This window comes from Carcharodon carcharias, chromosome 26 (genome assembly GCF_017639515.1).
Source record: "Carcharodon carcharias isolate sCarCar2 chromosome 26, sCarCar2.pri, whole genome shotgun sequence".
Classification (NCBI taxonomy): domain Eukaryota; kingdom Metazoa; phylum Chordata; class Chondrichthyes; order Lamniformes; family Lamnidae; genus Carcharodon; species Carcharodon carcharias.
Genome location: NC_054492.1, coordinates 10,578,269 through 10,601,061, shown reverse-complemented (window position 1 = coordinate 10,601,061; position 22,793 = coordinate 10,578,269). Strand labels below are relative to the sequence as shown.

At 40.6% G+C, this 22,793-nt stretch overlaps 1 protein-coding gene across 2 annotated transcripts in view; it reads left to right on the top strand.

Annotated features, from left to right (window-relative positions):
* The window catches only part of efl1 (elongation factor like GTPase 1), a 301,855-nt gene that overhangs the window by 66,728 nt on the left and 212,334 nt on the right, over positions 1 to 22,793 (top strand). For both annotated transcript variants that reach the window (XM_041175230.1, XM_041175231.1), the window contains exons 9-11: positions 144 to 223; positions 10,441 to 10,577; positions 17,578 to 17,700. In XM_041175230.1, the coding sequence (XP_041031164.1) occupies positions 144 to 223; positions 10,441 to 10,577; positions 17,578 to 17,700 (340 nt within the window). The remainder of the gene's footprint in view (positions 1 to 143; positions 224 to 10,440; positions 10,578 to 17,577; positions 17,701 to 22,793) is intronic.

Here is a 22,793-nt window from a genome sequence, read left to right as displayed (position 1 = left end):
TTCTTCCCAGTCTGTGGTATAAAAAAGTACTCAATTTATTTGTAAAAAAAAAATTAGTTTGGCAACTTTTAGAGCAGTTTCAATTCCTTTGTCGATTACTTTAATCTTTCGATTAACTGAGATTGTTTTCTCCACCATTGCAGTCAAAAGGGAAAAAACCCCTCTTTGTACAGTTAGTGCTGGAAAACATCTGGAGTCTGTACGAGGCTGTAGTTGTCAGAAGGTAAGAATGTTTTCTTATGCCATTGTGTAGCTTTCAGGACATCACTGCAGGAGCTCCTCTGGGTACTGTCCTCAGCCCAACCATCTTCAGCTGGTTCATCAATGACCTTCCTTCCAACATAAGGTCAGAAGTGGGGATGTTTGTTGATAATTGCACAATGTTAAGCACCATTCACAACTCCTCAGATACCAAAGCTGTCCATGTCCAGATACAGCAAGACCTGTACAATATCCAGGCTTGGCTTGATAAACTGCAAGTTACATTGGTGCCACACAAGTGTCAGGCAACGACCATTTCCAACAAGAGAGAATCTAACCATCGCCCCTTGGCATTCAGTGGCATTACCATCATTGAATTCCCCCACTATCAACATCCTGGGGGTTACCATTGACCAGAAACTGAACTGGACTAACCATATAAATACTGTGGCTACAAGAGCAGGTCAGAGGCTATGAATCCTGTGGCGAGTAATTCACGTCCTGACTCCCCAAAACCTGTCACCATCTATAAGGCACAAGTTAGGAGTGTGATGAGTACTCTCCATTTGCCTGGATGAGTGCAGCTCCAGCAACGCTCAAGAAGCTTGACACCATCCAGGACAAAGCGGCCCGCTTGATTAGCATCCCATCCACAAACGTTCACTCCCTCCACCACCGTCGAACAGTGGCAGCAGTGTGTACCACCTACAAGATGTACTGCAGGAACACACCAAGGCTCCTTCGACAACACCTTTAAAACCCGCAATCACTGCCATCTAGAAAAACAATGGCAGCAGACACATGGGAACACCACCACCTGGGAGTTCCCATCCAAGCCACACACCTCCCTGACTTGGAAATATATTGCCGTTCCTTCACTGTCGCTGGGTCAAAATCCTGGAACTCCCTCCCTAACAGCACTGTGGGTGTACCTAAACCACGTGGACTGCAGCGATTCAAAATGCAGCTCACCACAACCTTCTCAAGGGCAGTAAATGGTGGCCTAGCCGGTGATGCCCACATCCCATAAATGAATTTAAAAAAAGCTTTTCTGCACATATGAATAAGGGTGATTGCTATTTGTAACTGCCTTGGAAGCATATGGTGCAGTCTGGAAATATTACATGTTGTGGGTTTATGGCATTGGATGCAGGGATTGAGATTTCTTTCATACCAGGCTCTTGGTTTTAGCAACTGCCCATCTTCTCCCTTAACATCTTATTTTACAACCTGGTTACAGAGTCACTGGCCAAGTACTATCTTCCATTCGAAAAAAGTCATTTTACATTTACATCACATTTTTTAAAGTCTAATTCCCAGGCTTAAATTGCAAGTTAGCGATCAAATTCAATCTTATCTTCCTAATAAAAAAATAACAAGCTGAATATCATCAATATGGTCTTTCTGTTCCTGCATATGTAAACAGCCGCCACACAAAATTGTCACTCAGCAGAGTTTTGCAGAAGTTTGCATGTTGTCTTTGTCTTCTAAAGTTCAGAAATGTTGTTTCATAGCAATATAATCAATGTTCTTGCCGTCAACTCTGTATTTGTTGTCCACTAACTCTGCTTTAATCAATTTCTGGTTGCTTTGCGCACTGTTCCATTTTATTCATTGCTGTAACAGTAGCAATGTATCAATCATGCCCATTTTATTAAAGTTATGCATTTGGAATTTAAGGACAAACCCTTCAATTATTAGTTGAACAAAGCCACAGTGCAATGTCAGTGCTAAAAGGTGTTGCATATGATTACTGCCAGCAGCAATTTAACCAGAATGAGCAACCTGTAGATTCATATCAGCTATGATTTGTGGAAATCCATGAAGGTTAGTATGGATTCATACCCTGAAGAAGCACCAATTTTTTTGTTTAGAGATAAGAGATGGAGAAATATCGGGATGGCCAATGCAACATGAAGATTGTATTAATTGATCTAGAGAAGGCTTATGATAGGTGCCTAGGGAGGAAGTCTGGAGATGTGCTAGAATTTGTGGAATACCTGAAGTACATATGACTAGATGAGAGTAAGAAACAGTGTGGTGGAGAGTGAGAGTTTCAAAGCCAAAGTTGGATTACACCATGATTGACTGAGCCTCTTCCTTTTCTTCATTGTCATGGATGTTCTAACTGAGCAAGTGAGATAGGAAGTGCCATAGTGAATGATGTTTGCAGGTGACATTGAGCTGTGTGGGGGGATGATAACATGACTGAGTGTCTGGGGAGCTGGAGAAAAGTGGTGGAAGACTGTATGTAGGTCAGTAGACCAAAGACACAATTTGTCAGTTTCAGCCTAGGGAAGAGGATTAGTTTGGAGTTGTAAAGATTCTGGGAGAAGACTTGGAAAAAGTGAGTAGCTTCAAGTACCTGGTGTCAGTGGTGGCATAAGATGGAAATATGAAAATCGAAATTAAGCAGCAGATTAGCTCTGGTTGGAGTAATTGGAAGAAGTGCAGTGGAGTATTATTTGGAAGAAAAGTATCACTGAAACTGAACGAAATAATCTACAAGACAGTTGTGAGATCGACCTTGTTATACAGTGCAAAAACTTGGACAACATCAAGAAGACAGGAACAATGACTGGATGCAAATGTTGAGAAGAATGTGTGGAGTGATGAGAAAGAACAAGATCACAAACTAGTATGTCAGTAGGTCAGTGAAGATTGTGGGAGAGCATCGAAGAAAGTAGCTGAGAAGAGATTGAACTGGTATAGTCATGAGTGAGAGAGGGCATGTGGTGAGGGGAGTGATAGAGAGAGGACTCCCAGGAAGAAGGAAAAGATTGAAGACCTAAGACCAGATGAAAAAAATGCCATAGCGAGAGACTTCAACATAGCCAAATTGGAAGAGGAATGGGTGAATGAGGAGGAGTTGGAGAAGGGTGATCAACCTGCATTGTGGAGACCCCAAGTAAAATGGAAGAAGTCGAAAGAAGGAGAGCAACATGTCACAATCCCAAAATTATCATAAATAGTGTACATTTCAGATATGTGGTAATTCTAACATGCAGAGCAAATTAATCATTCAAAAACACCACCTACTTCTTGGCTACAGTTTTGTATTGATTTTATTGGGAGCAGTAAATGTTTCAGATTTGCAGCATGAAGGAGTTGGTTTCTTGTAGCCTGTATCCTGACAGTTCATTAATTATTGCATATTGGCTTATGTATCTGGCTAGTTCAAAGGAATGCTCTTCATACAAGTATGCACAAACCAAACCACATTGTTGATGTGTAAAAAAAGAAAAGGTCGAATAGGATTCATGTTTCGTCTTGGAGCTTAGTGGTGGTTTTATGTGACATTTTATAGAAGGGTAAAGAAGATTATGTATTCTGGCTGTGACATTTTTGTACTGCTGCACATGAAGCATTGATGCTAAAAATAATAAAATATTTCTGTGCTATTAGATATGCTCATTAAGAATAATAGTCAAGTCTGACAGCAGAATTTTTGTGGCTCATACTCATAATAGGGAACTGTTCTGCTTCAGTAACAACTATGTAATGAAGACTGGCAGCCACTATCTAAATGCTTAATGCAAACAAAGGCTTCTTTTGTTAAAACCTTGCACAGTTATAAGCACAGTATTTTATGCCATGATTTTCTGTGCATAGAATTCATAATTACTGCAGATATTCTTGTCCTATGTGCTGTTGTAATGGCGAGTGCAGAATGAAAGCTTGCAATGCAGTGGCTTGGTCATTTGTACTTCTGCATATAATGACCAGTCTTAGTGACAGGTATAATGTCCAGAAGAATTACCATGGCGTAGAATGTTTGAGCTCCATGCATTGGCTGAATGTGGGCCTGTGCTCGTCAGCTCTTACTGATTTTGGTGGGTCATTGGGGAAGTAGTGAAAAAGAAATTGCCATGACAGGCTGTTAGGTACACACTACAGGATGACATGCATATGCCCCATAAAAATATGGAGCGAAAATTTGGTATTTCCTCTTGTCAGTACCAGAGGCAGCTCCCCCCAAACTCTCCCTGCCCCCAACCCCACTTGCTCCAATCACAGTGAGATTGGAGATTTATTCAAATTATTAAATTGATCAAGCACCTAAGCCTTCCATGATAATAAGTTGTATTGAATTTGTTTGAGGTTCCCTGCTAGATAGACAAGGAAAGAGTCGGATGCCTCAAATTTAGCCCCGGACTTGAGAACATTAATTTTTTTTTGCTGTTATAAATAGGAAGTAGTGTATTTACTCTTGAGCCTTTAGATCATTATTAATACTCCAACAAACAAAAAAAGCTCAACGTTGAAAGCAATATTGCAAACTAGTATTATGGCTTGCCTGCATGTATCACCAAGCAGCTAAATTTGTTTGTATGAAGTTAGCACTTTGGATGGGCCAAGAGGTTGATGCAGAATGCCAAGTCAGAAAAAAGTTATTGCTTTCTGGTAATTTTGTTCTGGTTCAAGTGCCTTTGAACATTCCCCTGACTAATCCAAAGCGAATGACCATGACCATGAACGTCTATGCATTCTTGTATGGGCAGGATTTTGTGACCCCTTCAAATGATTCCTATTTTTGGGTTGAGTTTGAAAAAAATTGCCAACTGCTGCAACAAAAATATGTTCTTGGGTGTGTTTTCAGAGTTCGGATTTGACCCCGGCAGCTTGCCATTTTAACACTCCACCCTGCTCTCTTGCCCACATGTCTGTCCTTGGCTTGCTGCATTGTTCCAGTGAAGCCCAACGCAAACTGGAGGAGCAGCACCTCATCTTCCGACTAGGCACTTTACAGCCTTCCGGACTGAATATTGAATTCAACAACTTTAGGTCTTGAGCTCCCTCTGCCATCTCCACCCCCTTTCTGTTTCCCCCCTTTTTTTCCCAATAAATTATATAGATTTTTCTTTTCCCACCTATTTCCATTATTTTTAAATATTTTAAAATCTTTTATGCTCTCCCCACCCCCACTAGAGCTATACCTTGAGTGCCCTACCATCCATTCTTAATTAGCACATTCATTTAGATAATATCACCAACTTTAACACCTATGTGTTCTTTTGTTCTATTGTTGTTGACATCTTTTGATGATCTGCTTCTATCACTGCTTGTTTGTCCCTACAACCACACCAACCCTCTCCACTTCTCTCTCTCTCTCTCTCTCTCTCTCTCTCTCTCCGCGCCCCCCCCCCCCCCCCACACACACCTTAAACCAGCTTATATTTCAACTCTTTCTTGTACTCGAACTCAAGTTCTGTCGAAGGGTCATGAGGACTCGAAATGTCAACTCTTTTCTTCTCCGCCGATGCTGCCAGACCTGCTGAGTTTTTCCAGGTAATTCTGTTTTTGCCCTGTTTACACAACCTGGTTGAAAAGTCGAGGGGAAAGCTCATGGCATGTGCGCTTGGAATAATGCTTTCCATACCAGTTCAGTTTTAATGCTTAGACTGTGTAGCCATATCTGGTTATGCTATCCTTAAAATTTTCACTTGAAGGCCTGAGCCTGCTGCTAAAGCTGAGCTTGGTCTTGATTTTTTTCTTTGACCAATTCCTGTGACATTTAACTGAAAGCAAATCTGAGATGTGCAGTGCGAACACTTGCCTGACATCAGTAGCATTGTGTTAGTGAAACATTAAATCTAATATTTGTGTAGATTTTGAAAATATATATTCTTACCAGTATTGCTTGACCTCTCCCCCTTTTCCCCTTTCCCTCTTCCACCATTTCCCATTTTCCCTCTTCTGCTGCCCTGTCCCCTTTCCCACTTTTCCCTCTTCCACCTCCCCCCTCCATTTCCCTACGTCTGCCCTTTTCCTCCCTTCCTTTCTTCGCCAATTGCCTGCCTTCCTTACCCCTTTCCACCCTATCCTCCTCCTCCTCTTCCCTAACACTTTCCTTCCCCCTTCCTCTCACTCCCTTCTCCTCCCCCCTCTCTTCCTCCCCCTTCACCCCTTACTCCCCACCCCCCACCTCTCCTACTCCTCCTCACCTTTTGGGATGCCTATGCCCGCCCCTCCCTCGGGTTGCCAACTCTGATTGGGCACCTGGACGAGACAGATAGCACTAGTATAGAGAATAGGAAGTTAATAGGTGGAGTCGGGGTAAGGGAGAAAATCATGAAGTCGAAATCAGGGTTACAGTGCATGTATGTGAATGCATGGAGTGTAGTAAATAAGATCGGGGAGTTTCAGGTGCAGATTGCCATGCGGAAATATGATGATGTGGCGATAACAGATCTGGCTCAAGGAAGGTCAGGACTGGGTGTTAAATATTCCTGGATACAAGGTGTTCAGAAAAGATGGAAAAGGAGGAGGGGTGGCAGCATTAGTTAAGGGGGCCATTGCAGTGCTAGAGAAAGAGGATGTTCCAGAGGGTTCAACGAAAGAATCAATTTTGCTAAAGCTAAGGAATAAAAAGGGTGCAATTACATTTTTTGGTGTAGCCTATAGACCACCAGCTGTTGGGAAGGATGTAGAGGAACAAATCTGCAGGGAAATTACAGAGAGATGCAAACATTATAGAGTAGTTATAATGGGGGACTTCAATAAGCTGAATGTAGACTAGGACAGTGGTAGTGTAAAGGGCAGAGATGGGCAAGCATTCCTAGATTGTGCTCAGGAGAATTTTGTAAAACAGTATATGTCCAGTCCAACAAGAAAGGATGCACTGCTAGATGTAGCTCTTGGAAATGTGGTGGGCCAAGTTGATCAAGTGTCAGTGGGGGAACATTTAGAAGACAGTGATCATTGTAGCCTAAGGTTTAGGATGATGGTAGAAAAGGACAATGTGTGATCCAGAGTAAGAATAATTAACTTGGGGAGAGCTGACTTGAATGGGGCAAGAATGGAGCTGAGCCGGACAGACTGGAATAAAAGGTTGGTGGGAAAAACTGTAGCTGAACAATGGGCTACTTCCAAAAAATAAATGGTTTGCACACAGTCAGGGAAGGGAAAGTTAGGGCAAACAAATCCAGAGGTCCCTGGATGAAAAAGAAGATAGAAATTAAGACAAAGAAGAAAAAGTGTGCTTATGACAGGTGTCAAGTAGAAAATACAATCGAGAACCAAGTGGAAAACAGAAGGTTCAGAGGAGAGGTGAAGAAGCAAATAAGAGAAGTGAAGAGGGATTATGAGAAAAGGCTGGCAGCCAACATAAAGGGGAATCCCAAAGTCTTCTATCGGAACACAAATAGTAAGACGATGGTAAAAGGAGGAGTAGGGCCAATTTGGGGTCAAAAAGGGGATTCATACATGGAGGCAGAGGGCGTGGTTGAGGTATTAAATGAATACTTTGCAGCTGTCTTTACCAAGGAAGCAAGTGCTACCCAGGCCACGGTGACAGACGAGGAAACTCTGTCACTAGAAGGGTTCAAATTGAAAAGGAGGAACTGTCGGTACTTAAAGTTGACAAGGCAGCAGACTGGATGAGATGCATCTAATGAATTTGAAGGAAGTGAGAGTGGAAATTGCAGGGGCACTGGCCATAATCTTCCAGTCTTCCCTAGATTTGGGGGAGGTGCCAGGGGACTGGGGAATTGCAAATGTTACACCCTTGTTCAAAAAAGCTGTAAGGATAAGCCCAGCAATTACAGACCAGTCAGTTTAACTTCAGTGGTGGGTAGGCTTCTGGAAACAATTATTTGGGATAGAATTAGTAACATGGAAAAATGTGGGTTGATTAGGAAGAGCCAGCATGGATTTCTAAAGGGAAATTGTGTTTAACTAACTTGGGAGTTTTTTGAAGAGGCAACAGAAAGGGTTGATGTGGTGTACATGGACTTTCAAAAGGGATTCGATACAGTGTCACACAATAGACTTGTGAGAAAAGTTATAGCTCATGGAATAAAAGGGACGGTAGTAATGTGGATGCAGAATTGGCTGATTGATAGGAAATAGAGAGTAATGGTCAGTGGATATTTTTCAGTCCAGATGAAGGCTTGCAGTGCAGTTCCTCAGGGGTTGGTATTGGGACCCTTGCTTTTTCTAATACCTATTAATGGTCTAGATCTTGGTGTGGAGAAGTGTGAGGTGATGCATTTTGGTAAGAAGAACATGGAGAGATAATATAAAATAAGGGGTACAATTCTTGAAGGGGTGTAGGAGCAGAGGGACCTTGTAAATGCGCATAGATCATTGGAGGTGGCAGGACAGGTGGAGAAAGCAGTTAAAAAAGCGTACAGTATCCTAGGCTTTATTAATAGGGGCTTGGATTACAAGAGCAAGGAGGTTTTGCTGAGCTTATAAGTCACTAGTTCAGCCTCAGATGGATTATTGTGTACAGTTCTGGGTGTCACACTATAGGAAGGACGTGAACGCATTGGAGAGAGTGCAGAAGAGGTTTACAGGAGTGGTTCCAGGGATGAGAAACTTCAGTTATGAATATAGATTGGAGAGGTTGGGACTCTTCTTGTAGAGGAGGAGTCTAAGAGGAGACTTGATAGAGGTGTTCAAACATCAGCGTGTTGGATGGGGTAGATAGGGATAAACTATTCCCACTTGTAAGAGGATCGAGAACGAGAAAGCACAGTCTTAAAGTGATTTCGAAAAGAAGCAAATGTGATGTGAGAAAAAACTTTTTCACACAAGTAGTTCAAGTCTGGAAAATCGAGGCATTCAAGAGGGCATTAAATGATTATTTGAATAGAAACAACGTGCAAGGGTATGAGGAAAAGGCAGGAGGATAGCACTAAGTTATAATGCTCATTTAGAGATCCGATGCAGACATGATGGGCCAAATGGCTTCCTCCTGTGCCATAACAATTCTGTGATATTCTGAAAAGTTTCATCACATGAGCTGCTCTAACCATGATGGCTAGTCAAACATCTTTTTTGTCCTATACAATATTTTGTTAGCTAACAAATGAAAGCGTTCAATGAAACAAATTTTAGTGTTTTAGTGGGTACCTCAAAGCAGTGCCCAGGACTGGATACTGGAGATTCCAGGACAATTGCAGACTGTTGGCAACCCTACACACTTCACGCTGACAGGCCCCAGGAGCAAGCCAGTGAACCAGATCCCACATTTCATCTCCCAGTTCTCCTAAACCTCTGGTTCTCCCTCCACAGTAACACATGGTCACAAGACTCACCACACGCAGGCTTACAAACCCTCCCTGCTCTGTCAAGTACCAGGTACCTATCTGTAACTGGTATATCGAGATTGCCGTCTTACTGTGCATCTTCAGCTTTAATAATGATAAAGGATAAAGGGTGTGCAGTGCTTTGTTAAGTGCATTCCTCTATCCATGACAGTTTCTTTTATAAGTAAAATTTTGTTTTGCTTTGAGAACTTGAATTTTGGAGGTACAGAATGGAAGTCATGCATTTCTGGGACATTGACTGAGGGTGATAACCTTTATGTTGCTGAGGAAAACTAATATCTTTTCCCAGAGGAGAATGTTTGGGAAGATTTGATGCTGACCTCAAATTGTGGTTGGAAACATGTTGAGGGAAGGGACTGGTCAAGTATTGAAGTGTAAAACTAACACTGCAAATCCATCATGAGAGGAAGAGTATGCAGAAAATACACAATTTGTAATGTAAATAACTAGAAATGAAAGGTTTTTATGGAGGTTAGGGCAAAGTTACTTGTAAGTTTTGGAAAGTGGCAGATAAATTTTATTACTGATGCATCTGTGATGCTTATATCTTTCAGTGTTAGTGTAGCATCTGATATTTGTAACCTTAGCCAATCATGCGGAACACTGCGTCAGTACATTTGCCGTGTTATAGTGAGGGGCGAACCCCTGTCAGTTATACTGTAGCAGGACTGTAGTAAACATCAAAACCCACACTTCGTGTTCCAGAATACCCATGAGCAGTGCCATGAGAAATCTTTAAGTCTCGAGTCAAATTTGATGTTTTTTCTTGTTTGGCAGTGCTGGCTTATGTGATCATTAAATGAATATATTCCAGGCAATACTTAGGAGGAATTATATTTCACAGCCTTTTCCTACAGCCTGACATTTGCTAAGGGCAGCAATCAAATGTAAACCTACCTGAAGTTATTTAATTATTTAATTCTCCAATGACTATGACAGTGCACTGTAGTCATTTGCACACTGATATGGGACTACTGGATGCCAAAACCAGCAATACCCTGACTCCAGCATTGAGCTAAGCATGAAATGCAAGCAGTCTCTTTTTGTAAGTGTATGTTGCCCTCTGAACAGGCTCAGTTTTATGCACTCCTCAAGATGAGAATTTTTGAGCCTCCCCTTGACTGTTCTTTTAAGGAATGAATGTATGCGTGAAGAAGTAATAATATTTTGTCTTGGTTTCTAGGGACAAAGAGAAGATTGATAAGATAGTAAATTCATTGGGTCTAACCATTCTACCTCGTGATTCACGTCACACGGATCCTAAAGTACACCTTAATGCCATTTGTACTCAATGGCTTCCCATCTCCCACGCTGTATTGTGTATCCTTTAATTAGGTGATTTAATTTTTTTGCATTTTAATATTTAACTAATTCATGATTGACCAAATTATTAGTGATTGTGATTATAACGATTGGTGAATTCATCTGTATAACCTAAACAATGGTAAGTTAATCAAAGTGTGACCTTTCATAAATTCAAGATATGGACTACAAAACTATTAAGCTTCAGTTTTAAAAGTTGGGAGAGGAAAGTGTGGTGTAGACCATGGGTTTTCAACCAGAGCCCAACAAAAATAATCAGAGAACGTGTAGAATGTGGGCCTTGCACAATTCTAATCTTTCTAATGATCATTTAAACCCGCACTTGAGCGCCATGACCATTCAATTCAGTCAGCGGTTCACAACTGAGCTTTGCTGCTCACAAAGGCCCAAGAAGGCTTGCAGCTGTAACATGTGGCTACACTCCTCACCTAATCCTTGTTGTATTCCTGACTACCAGCAACAAGTTTCACATTATGTAAGTAAAGCAAAGATAAGTATGTTTAATCATATAACTTTTTTACATAGTAAAGATATTTGTGTTACAGAGGAGCAGTGGAAGTTTTATTGCACTGAAAAGGGGCCTCAGAAGTAAAAATGTTGAGAACCACTGTTGAAACGCCATTGAATTTATACTTCTAATTTGTTGCTTTGAGCTGTTGAATTCAGGGTTCTAATGAATAGTTATAGAATGACATTAAAAGAATCCTGCCGGTAAATTGCCTGATTCCTTGACCATCTCTTGGTACGGTTTGGTTAAAGACTGGGAAGAAGAAAATACGTGACTTCCAAAACATACGCAAAAGGTGGAGCAACTTTGTCACGTTAAAAAGAGTTAATGTCTACTCAAACCTATCTACATGCATATTTATTACATTAATGCTTATATTTACAAAGAATGAGTATTATAAGCGGCATCCATTCTGAAAGAGATCAATATTTTAAAGTAACCATCAGGATCATTCAAAATCATGAACAGCCTGGGATCTGAAACTTATATAATGTTGAGCTATCGAACATGTGCTATTACTTTTGCTCTTCTACTTGACTGGCTTTGTTCCAGCCTGTAGAGGATCCTTAGGGGTTTCTGCTTCCATTACTTCACTGTGCCAAAGAAATTGGGAGAACTCCATCATATTTCGTAGATCAAAACTAAAACCAGCCTTAAGGCAATTAAAACTGAAGTTGATTATTCTTCCTCATATCATTCGTGTGCTGTGGTCTGGCAGTGGACTCAAAATCCTTTGGGTTTCAGGATGTAAATTATCAAACAATGGCCTTCTGATGCCCCCAGGATGTTTCAAAAAGTGTCTTCCTTGAATCATGTGACTACAACATGTCTGGGTTAACATATCTGGGTTAATTGTTAGAGTTTGTTATGCCATACTTGGTTTGTAAGGAAACTGTAGCTGCCTTCTGGACATTTTGGATTCTAAGGTAACATAGAATTACTTATACCCTGGTGTGATTGGTACTGCTAGGTAGGATAGGGCAATAGAATAAGCAGTAATTCAGCATGGAATGTGAGGATAACCATCTGTAAGCCTTGTGATGCACAAACGCCCTTGGGGTACGATGATGTGATCATTTCAGCTGTTATCAGTCCAGAAAGGTGATATAGTTTGTTGTATAACTTGATTGGTCAAAGCTCCTTATACAGTCTGTATTTTCTCTGTGATGGGTTTGAACTTGGAAATTGTTAATCCTATCATTGTTTATAAAACATAAGAAATAGCAGCAGGAATAGACAATAGAGCCCCTGAACCTCCTCTGCTGTTCAATATGATCATGGCTGTGCCATCAGCCTTAACTCTACTTTCCTGTTCACATCAACAACTCTCTGGCATAGCGAATTCCAAAGATTCATAACCTTTTGAGTGGAGAAATTTCTTTTATCTCTGTCCTAAATGATCAAGCCCTTATCGTGAAACTGTGCCCCCATATTCTAGATTTCCCCAGCCAGGGGAAACAATCCCTTGCATACCCAGTCAAGCTTCTTCAGAATCATTCTCCTAAGCACCAGAGAATATAGGTCTAATTTACTCAAGCTCTCATTATAGGAAAACCCCTCATCTTGGGGATTGAGCTATTGAACCTTTGGTGCTATTGCACCTCAAATGCAAGCATTTCCTTGCTTAAATATGGAAGCGAAAACTGCACACAGTATTCAGGTGTGGTCTCACTGAAGTCCTGCATAGTTGTAGCAAGATTTCCTTATTCTTGTACTTCAATTGCCTTGCAATAAAGTCCAACATGCCATTCACCTTCCTAATTGCTAGCTATATCTACATACTAATTATGCCTTCCTTGTGCAAGTATACCCAAGTCTCTCTGAAAATCAACATTTACAACTTTCATGCCTAATAAAAATAATTTTCCATATGAATGCGCCTCTATGGAACCCAATATGCTGAAAACTGCTTCTAACACTTTTTCAGATTCAAATACCACATAAAAAATACAGTTAAACCAAAGTAAAAGAGTGGAAAAGCTTAATTCCATTTGTTCCTAGTTTGCATTGTGTTGGTTTTGAAAAAGGCCATGGGGGATTTGGCTTTGACAAAAGCTGGGATTTAGTACCAGGAAAACTTGGTAATCTTATTTTGCTCAGCGTGCAGTTTTCGGACGTGCACGATACAGTCCGCCATGTCATCAATGCAGTCCCACATGTTTTTGTGCTTGCAGTGTGAAATCCCGGAGTATCTCTACGGCTTTCATGGCATTGGCCAGGAAAATAGGTGGGCGAGCGATTAGGCATTCATTGGAATCTTCAGGATCATTGGCCTCCTCAGCTGAAGAACATACTACATCTACAGTGGTATCTTCTGTCAGTTACGCTGTGCATCGTATGGCATCATCCAGTTCTGCATAAGTTTTCATTGATTTCTCTGCTGGAATCTCCATACTGACCTTCCAGAGAAGAGGGAAAATGCCTCTTCATTGGGTTGGTTGACATCGCTCTGCTCCTCCTCGTTCTCGTTGTCTTGTGCAGCCAAAACCTGTTTGGACACAGCGTGGTTGAAGCTGTTTGCGATTGTGGCTTCCTTCACTATCTTCCACGCCTTTTTCAGCATCAGCAGGGCCTTTAGCACAGAGGGATCATAGTCCTACTTCCTATCGATGGCCTTAGCTGAGAGATCAGCTGTGGTCATTAGCAGGTTTTCAGGTTCCTAATCACCGCTGATCCAGTGGCTGGATCTTGGCCATGGTGTTGGAGGGCAAGAACATCAGCTTGACACTCTTCAGACCAGCAGTGTCAGGGTGTGCAGGCGATGTCGGCAGTTTTCCATTCCTTTTGTTGATATGTTTTGTCTGTTTTCCTGACCCATGCCTGTCAAATACTGGAGGTCATCCAGACGGTTTTATTTGCCTTGTACTGTGTGGGTAGTGCCTTGACTTGAAGCACCATGGCCCTTGGACTTCCCTGTCATGAGATGCAGCAGCTTCTTGGTACCATCAATGTAGTTGCAGACCAAAGTAGTAATGCATTCCCCCTCTGCTTTCTGCCATTACATGTGTCCTCCTGAAACATCAAAGACCAATCTGGCAAAAGACAGTAAAACGGTCTGGTTTCATCTGTGTTAAAAACGTGCAAACACTTTCAATATGTGGATGAGGCCAGTTTGAAGCCTATCATCTGTCATTGCTGTTGTAATGGCAGCGCCCTCACCTCTTACTGAGTGGAAGATGATGTTGTGCCTTGTCCTGAATCAGTCCAGCCATCCATTGCTACAGGTGAACCCCAGCTTCTTTGCCATGGTGACTCCCCTTTTCCTGCAGGATATGACCAGAAATTGGGAGGTTCTATATCCGGGCTGCCTTGAACCATGTTAGTAGAGCTTCTTCAACATCAGGGTAACAGCTATTTTCATCCTCTTCCATGCTGGAGAGAATGCCTGTTTGTTGAACTGTTCCAAGATATTCTCCTTGGCTTCCAGAATGCTGGGCAAATTTAATGGCGGTATCTTCCACTCTTTCACGGATGTTTGCTTTCTGTTTCACGCTGCAGTTTTTCACTTGCTGTATCAACTTCACCTTCTCTCCGATCATCAACACTTAACTTTCTCACAGATTATGCCATACGCGCACACTTTGCAAATCACTTCACAGAGAAATTTGAGTGCGCTTAGGTCCAACCGTTCTGCTCTGGTTGGTGTGCTCACATGACTCCTGATCTGAGCATTATTTCTCTTGCCAAAGTTCGGCTAAACCAGATCGACTACTGTGGAATTTTGGGTGATAACCAGCATTGTTCAATTGCTTTTACTATTCTGACGATGGGAGTCAATGGTAACTTCGACACAAGCAGAATTTTGTCACCTGAGTTTGACCCGTTGAGATTTCACTGTATTCTACTTTTCTATATGTATTACCAAAGCAAATGACCTCCCACTTCCCCATATTATATTCCATCTGCCAACTTGTTGTCTGTCCATTCCCTTAACCTGTCTATACTTCTTTCCAGCCTCTTTGTGTCCTTCTCACAGCTTAATTCCTGTCTAGCTTTGTATCATCAGCACCTTAGATACATTATTCTCAGTCTCTTCATCTAAGTCATTAATATAAATTGTAAACAGCTGAGGCCCTAGCGTACTCCATCAGTCACAGCCAACCAACTTGAAAATGCTCCATTTATCCCTACTCTCCACTGACTGCCCATTAACCAATCCTCTAAGCTTGGCCTAAATAGCCAAGTGGTTATGGTACTGGGTTTATAACCCCAAGATCAAGAGTTCAAATCTCACAATGGCAAACTATGAAACATGTAACTTCATCTGAAACAGATGGAAACAGTTTAACCAATCCTCTATCCATGCTAATATATCATTTCCAACTCCATGAGCCCTTATCTTGTGTATTCACCTGTTGTATGATACTTTATCGAATGCATTTTAGAAATCTAAGCATACTACATCTACTAATCCTCCTTTATGTACCCTGTTAGTTTCTTCCTCAAAAAACTCTAAATTTTTCAAACATGATTTTCTTTTTGTAAAACCATATTGACTTTGCCTGATCATACTTCAGTTTTCTAAGTGCATTGTTAAAACTTCCTTAATAATAGATTAATAATAGCATTGTTCCAACAACTGATGTCAGGCTAACTGGCCTGTGGTTCTCTGTTTTCTCTCCCTCCTTTCTTGAATAGCAGAGTCCAGGATATTTCATGTTTAAATTTAAATTTTTGACCATATTGAAAGAGGATGATGTTTGTGTGGATTTTCAAAGGCTGCTTTATAAGGTTCTGGATAAAAGGCTTGTTGATCATATGAAATTGCATGATATTAAAGGGATTGTGGCAACATGAATAGGAAGCTAGTTAAAGAAGACAACATAGGGACTAATCGATATTTTTGGACATGGAGGAATGGTCTGGTTGTGCCTCCAGGAGCCTGTGTTGAGATCGTTGCTGCTCTTGATATATGCAAACAATCTGTACTAAAATTCTGAATTTTGATTCGGTATGAAAATTTGCAGATGACACAAAAATGAGGAGGCTCGGCTAACTGCGATGAGTGACCTTAGGAGGACGTGCACAATTCGATGAAGTTACCAGATTGGGTAGATTGATGTCAGGTTAAATTTAACAAGAAGAAATATATATCAAATGGTAAAATAAACTTTGTTGTTCACATGCACACCTTAAAAATGGGGGATCATGTTGATGAAGTTGTGGCTAAAAAATGGGATCCTAGGTTTTATAAATAGAGGCATATATTGCAAAAGAGGCAGTGTTAAACCCTATACAGTTTGTTGATTTGGTCACAGTTAGAATATTGCCTTGCCTTACTTTAGACAGGATAATGGCTAAAGAGAGAGTGCAGGGGAGATTCATTAATATAATACCATGGTTGAGGGATTTTAGTTACGTGAACAGGCTAGTAGGACTCTCTTCATTGAAACAGTGCTGTATAGATCTCATGGAAGTGCTCAAAGTTGTGATAAGTTTCAATGAACTAAATCTAGGAAAAGCAATTTCCACTGGCTGGTGAGTCTGTAACCGAAGGTCATAAATAACCAGAGGGATGAAGATTGAGGGGGATGGTTGGGAAAATTTTCATGCAGGGTTGTTAGAACATGATACCTTACCAGAACAACAATAGAAGTAGAATTCATAACTGCTTTTAAAAGGCTCAAGTAGTAAGTTGGATCATTTTGAGTCTGAGTGCTGAGCTACGCTTGGCATCCTTGAAAATGTGATATTGCTCTAGAGTTTCCAGATTTGGTTACAACATAATTACTTGTGCCCAACCAGCTTGTCTCTTTGAAGGAAGCACATGGGAAAAAGTAATTAAGATTTTATTCACCAGTGCCATAAAAGCGTCTGTTAAAAAAGGCATAGGCAAGGACTGCCAGTCTGGTACCTGATTCTATTGCATGAAAATTAGGAAATTCTCGACAGTTGCCACGCCTTTCCAGCAGAATGGGAGTTGTTAACATGCTGCAGCCCTTATTGAATAAGTCAAATGCATTATTTGATAAACTGCCAGTTAGGCTGTCAACAGAAAATAAAAGGGTAAAATGAATCAAATGGCATGGCGCTAAACTCTGCAGACTACCATAAATAAGTGGACACATTGAATTTGTGAGAGCAATTTTACTGGATAGTTTATGCTTTGAAATGCTTTTGTTCCAACAGCATTAAGTTTGCCAGCCCTCTGATTTGGGGAAATGTGTGTGGGCAAGGCAAGAAACAGTAATGGCCTAATTTAAAGGATCCAGAAAACTACAGAAAGTTTTGTATTTATGCTAATAAAGAGTATTATATTGGTTCTATAAGCAAGTGTGTAGGTAACCATTGCAGACAATTTGCACAATTTGCATACACTGATTTGCTTCTCGCGTGTAAAATGACATTGAGAATAAAGTGGAACTATATGATGATTATCTGCCCTGCCAACCTAAATCAGTTGTCCTGGGTTTTAGTAGAATGTGAAATGATGAGCCATCCAAATGAATCCATTGGTACACTTTGGAATTCCTTGACAAAGCACAACAGCAATGGTATGTAACAAACTGCCCAGCCCTTTGGATATTGCTGCAGAGCGGGTTGAAAAGCTCATGTGTGTTCGAAGCAGAAGATTTGATTCACTGCCTGTCCAAACCCAAGCCCTCAAACAAGGTAAATGGTTCTGTGTATTTTGAGAACTTAAAGTACAAGTTGGTGAAGAAACACCTGCACTGTGTTGAATTGTTTTCTCTATATTATTGTACACTTGTCTGGATAAGGTTCTTATTTTAAAATAATTAACATTTATTTCTTGGTTGTTAAATTAGTAGAAAAAAATTAATGTTGATTCCTATTCGGTTGTGCAAACAGGCAGCAGTAACTGCTGGCTCATTTATATAACCATTTACAGCCACCCAGTTTTCATTAATAGTTTTGTTGATAATTTCAAATCTGTATTGGAACATTAAGTAATAAAGTGCAAATGTTTCTCCGGCTGGTGATGCACTTGCCTGGCAAAGTGAGTCAGTGATGTTGTGAGACGTATCTCAGTTTGTCCTGGACATAATGTCTTGTCATGGTGGGTGTTCCAATGTTCAGCAAAACACAAAACCATACTGCTCCTGTGCAGGAACCTACATGCTATATTGTATGATGCATATGTGTATATGCAATGATATTTAGCGTTTTATAGCAGTTTAATCTGAATGACATTACGTTTGACTTAGCTACCAGAGAATTCTCTCGCAACCTGAGGGTTATAAAGAGCATATGGCCTTAAGAAATAGGAGTAAGAATAGGCCATTTGCTCTTTGAGCCTGTTCCACCATCCAGTGATACCATGGTTGGTCTTCTGCTTTACTTATACCTTCCTGCACTATCCCCATGTTCCTTGATTCCCTTAGCCTCTAAGAATATATCGTTCTCTAACTTGAACATACTTAATGAAAGAGCATCCACAACTCTGAAGTGGAGAAATCCAAAGGTTTGCAAGCCTTTGGAGAAATTTCTTCTCAATCAATCCTAAATGGCCAACCTCTTATTCTGAGATCGTGACTTCTAGTTCTAGACTTCCCAGCCAGGGGAATCATCCTCCCAGCACCTGCCCTGACAAATTTCTTAAGAATTTTATAAGTTTCAATGAGATCACTTCTCAGTCTCCTGAAGTCTCAGAAATATAAGCCTAGTTTACTCAATATCCCCTCAAAGGACAATTATCTCATCCAGTTGATAATGAAGTATTACCACAGGAAAAGTTTTGGACCAGAAATGGTCACGTGCAGAATATTCCAGGACATCACTGCAGGAGTTCCTCAGGGTAGTGTCCTAGGCCCAACTGTCTTCAGCTGCTTCATCAATGACCTTCCTTCCATCATAAGGCCAGAAGTTGGGATGTTCGCTGATGATTGCACAATGTTCAGCACCATTTGCAATTCCTCAGATACTGAAGCAGTCCATGTCCAAATGCAGCAAGACCTGGACAATATCCAGGCTTGGGCTGACAAATGGTAAGTAACATTCAAGTCACACAAGTGTCAGGCAGTGACCATCTCCAACAAGAGAGAATCCAACCATTGCCCCTTGATGTTCAATGGCATTACCATCACTGAATCCCCCACTATCCACATCCTGGGGGTTACCATTGACCAGAAACTGAACTGGACTAGCCATATAAATACTGTGGCTACAAGAGCAGGTTAGAGGCTAGGAATCGTGCGACGAGTAACTCGCCTCCTGACTCCTCAAAACCTGTCCACCGTCTACAAGACACAAGTCAGGAATGTGATGGAATACCCCCCTGGCTGAGTGCAGTTCCTACAACATTGAAGAAGCTGGACACCGTGCAGGACAAAGCAGTCTGCTTGATTGGCACCACATCCATAAACATTCACTCCCTCCACCACCAATGCACAGGAGCAGCAATGTGTACCATCTACAAGATGCACTGCAGGAATTCACCAAGGTTTCATAGACAGCATCTTCCAAACCCATGACCGTTACCACCTAAAAGAACAAGGGCAGCAGGTAGAAGGGAACGCCACCACCTGGAAGTTCCCTTCTAAATTGCTAACCATCCTGACTTGGAAATATATCGCCGTTCCTTCAGTGCCGCTGGGTCAAAATCCTGGAACTCCCTTCCAAACAGCTCTGTAGGTGTACCTACACCACATGGACTGCAGCGGTTCAAGAAGGCAGCGCACCACCACCACCTCAAGGGCAATAAATGCTGGTTCAACCAGCAAAGCCCACATCCTGTGAATTAATTTTAAAAATTTAAAAATATATATATATATTTTTAAACTTGTGCCTTGAAAGTTATAGGAGCAGGAAATACTGGAGAAGTACTTTCAGAATAGATTATTGAACAGGTGTTTGATGCTTGATTGTTGCTCCAATGGCGCCTATGTTTGGAGTAAATTAGTATCGACCAAATATTAAAGAAGAAGACTTGCATTTATTTGGAAAACTTCATGACCACAGGATGTCCCAAAACACTTTTCAATCAATGCAGTATTTTGGAAGTATAGTTACTGTTTAATGTAGGAAACATAGCCAATTTGTGCACAGAAAGCACTCTCAAACAACAATGTGATAATGACTAGATCAATCTGTTTTGTGTGTTGACTGAGGGATAAATATTGGTCAGGAGACTGGGGATAACTCCCTTGCTCATCTTTGAAATAGTGCCATAGGATCTTTTACACCACCTAAGAGGGCAGATGGGGTTTTGGTTTAATGCCTCATCCGAATAATGGGACTTGCAATAGTGCAGCACTCCCTCAGGTACTGTTAATGGGATTGAATTTTTAAAAACCTGACTTTGATGCTTCTAAAGTGGCAGCCTCTGTACAAATTATATTTGCGGGCTGTGTATATGCCACATCAAAGTAACTATGATTGGATGTTGAGGTTTGCATAGGAATATTGTGGTCTCGATGAAGGCATTGCTATATGTTCTGCAATTGTTATACACTCACATGGCAAAGACTTTGATAGATGTGAACAAGGAAGGTTTGGCTAGTAAAATGTATATTTTAAAGTAATATGATACACTTAATGCATTAGCATGTAGTTTTACAACAATTGCATGCCAGAAAGTACTGGATTTGCGGTTCACAACAAACTGCATTAACTTGGCAACTGAAAAAGTAAATTAAGAGGATAAGGGTTAGGAATTTCAGTGGCTGCATTTCAGAAATTTCAAGAACTCTTTAGTGCCAAATCTTAAACAAACCTTCATGTTTTATTCAGGCTGTATCATGCTTAGCAATTGTTTGCTGGGGTGTTGAACTTTGAATTTTACAGCGATAAATTATTCATGTAGATGCAACAGCAAAATAATTTTCTCAGATCAAGTCAGCTTTTTTAATGTAGTGCCCAAAAAGCTCAATATCAGGAATTGACTTGTGTGAAAGGTAAACACTAACATGGGCTGGCTGCACTGAATGTCCTGTTACTGTGTTTAACTTCTGTTTGCACATTGATGGGCAAGAGGCTCCCCTGGAATAGTCAGTAGGGATATAAATGGCTATGCTTGTGTCTTAAAAAAGCAAGGAATACGGTAACAGCTGTCACCATTGTTCTTGATGGTTACTGAAACAGGTAGGAAAAAATGAGGCTTCATTTTACTGTAATAAACTGCGAGTTGGCCTGATGATTGACCATTGCAGCAACTCCTTTGGATACCTAATACTGTAGCAAAGGGTAAGATGAGCTTCACTACATCTGGTAGTGCAGCACAGATGGTTGTTGTCCCTGAACATCTTGCATCGGGCACCACAACTAACTCAGTTTAAGCGTTGCAATTCCATGAAGTCTAAATAATTTCTGTTCCTGTACTGCTGTCCCCGGGAGTGGTTGGTTCACGCAGCAGGAAGTCTTATGTCAAGCTTATATTCTCTGTCCACCACCTGCTGAGGTTGCTAGTATGCTATGAAATAACTGCTAAGACCCAATGCCGATTCTCTGAGACCCTGAGAATCCACCTGTGACATATATTCTGCAGATACTTCAAAGCTAGCAGTCACTTTGTTATAAGAATTAGTACTATATGCAAGCACAGAATCCCATTTGTTTATGTACTGAAATCTGCAGCATTTTCTTATGTCATCAATATGACCTTTATAAGCAAGTACTTTAATCTTGTGAATGGCAGATACTTTAGTTATGATGGGTGGAAAGTTTTTGGCATCAGTAATGGTGGAAATGGGCATTATTTTTGTCACTTTCTGCTCCTTTTAATGTATTTCTCTATGGTGGCTTCATTTCATTTCCCAGAGAAAAGTTATTTTAAAATTGAACCTAGAGTGAGATGAAAGCATTTTACGTGCATGCTGATCAGTTTCGTTGGCCACAAACACTCTTAGAGAATTGTATTTATTGAGGTCACCCTGACATCAAGAACAAGTTTAAATGAAAATATGCAGTTGAATGGCAAAATTTACCTCCACAGACAAGTAATTGAAATAAGTGTCTATAATTTTGGTAGGGTCATGGGTAATGAAGCTGCCTAATTTTAAATTTGTTGTTGCACAGAAATGGCATCACAATCCGACAAGAGTAAATTGATGAAATATGATAAAATGTTTGATAAAATAAGCTCTCAGTTTTGATAATGGTATAAATGAGATCAGATGAAAATTCTGGGATGTGACAAAATGTAGAACACTTTTCCGTTCAAAAGTCAATGTTCCCACCTCAAGAACAAAATTGGTTATTGGACTGCAAGGGTTTATTCCTTGATTTTAAAAAAACCCTTCTATTTTGACTCATTGTTTAGTTTCTGTTAGCTATTTATGTTAACATTGAAACAAATATTAGTTGTCTGACTGATCTTTGACCATGGTACTGAAAGAAAAGAAGACTTGCACTTTGTGTCATGCCTTATGCCTCTGGGAAAGGTTACAAAATATTTCACGAAAATTAATTTTAAAGGGCAATACTTTTGATAAGTAGGCAAAGACCAGTGGCCAGTTTTCATTCAGCAACTTCTCCAGAAACAGTGGTCTTCACCTGATATTTCACGGAGCAATTCGTTTTGATTAGGATGCCTGAGAGTTCCTGCCCTCTTTAAAATGTGGAATCTCTATCATTTACTTGAAGAGTAGACAAGGCCTTGGTTTCAAAATTATTTACGTTCGTTTTTAAGATTTAAAGTTAACTACAGAATTTGGGGATTTTTGTTAAATCTATGCAATAGTTATGTGCAGTTCCTCGGAAATACTTTCATCATGTACAGTTCTTGCAGATACATCACTATTCATGAT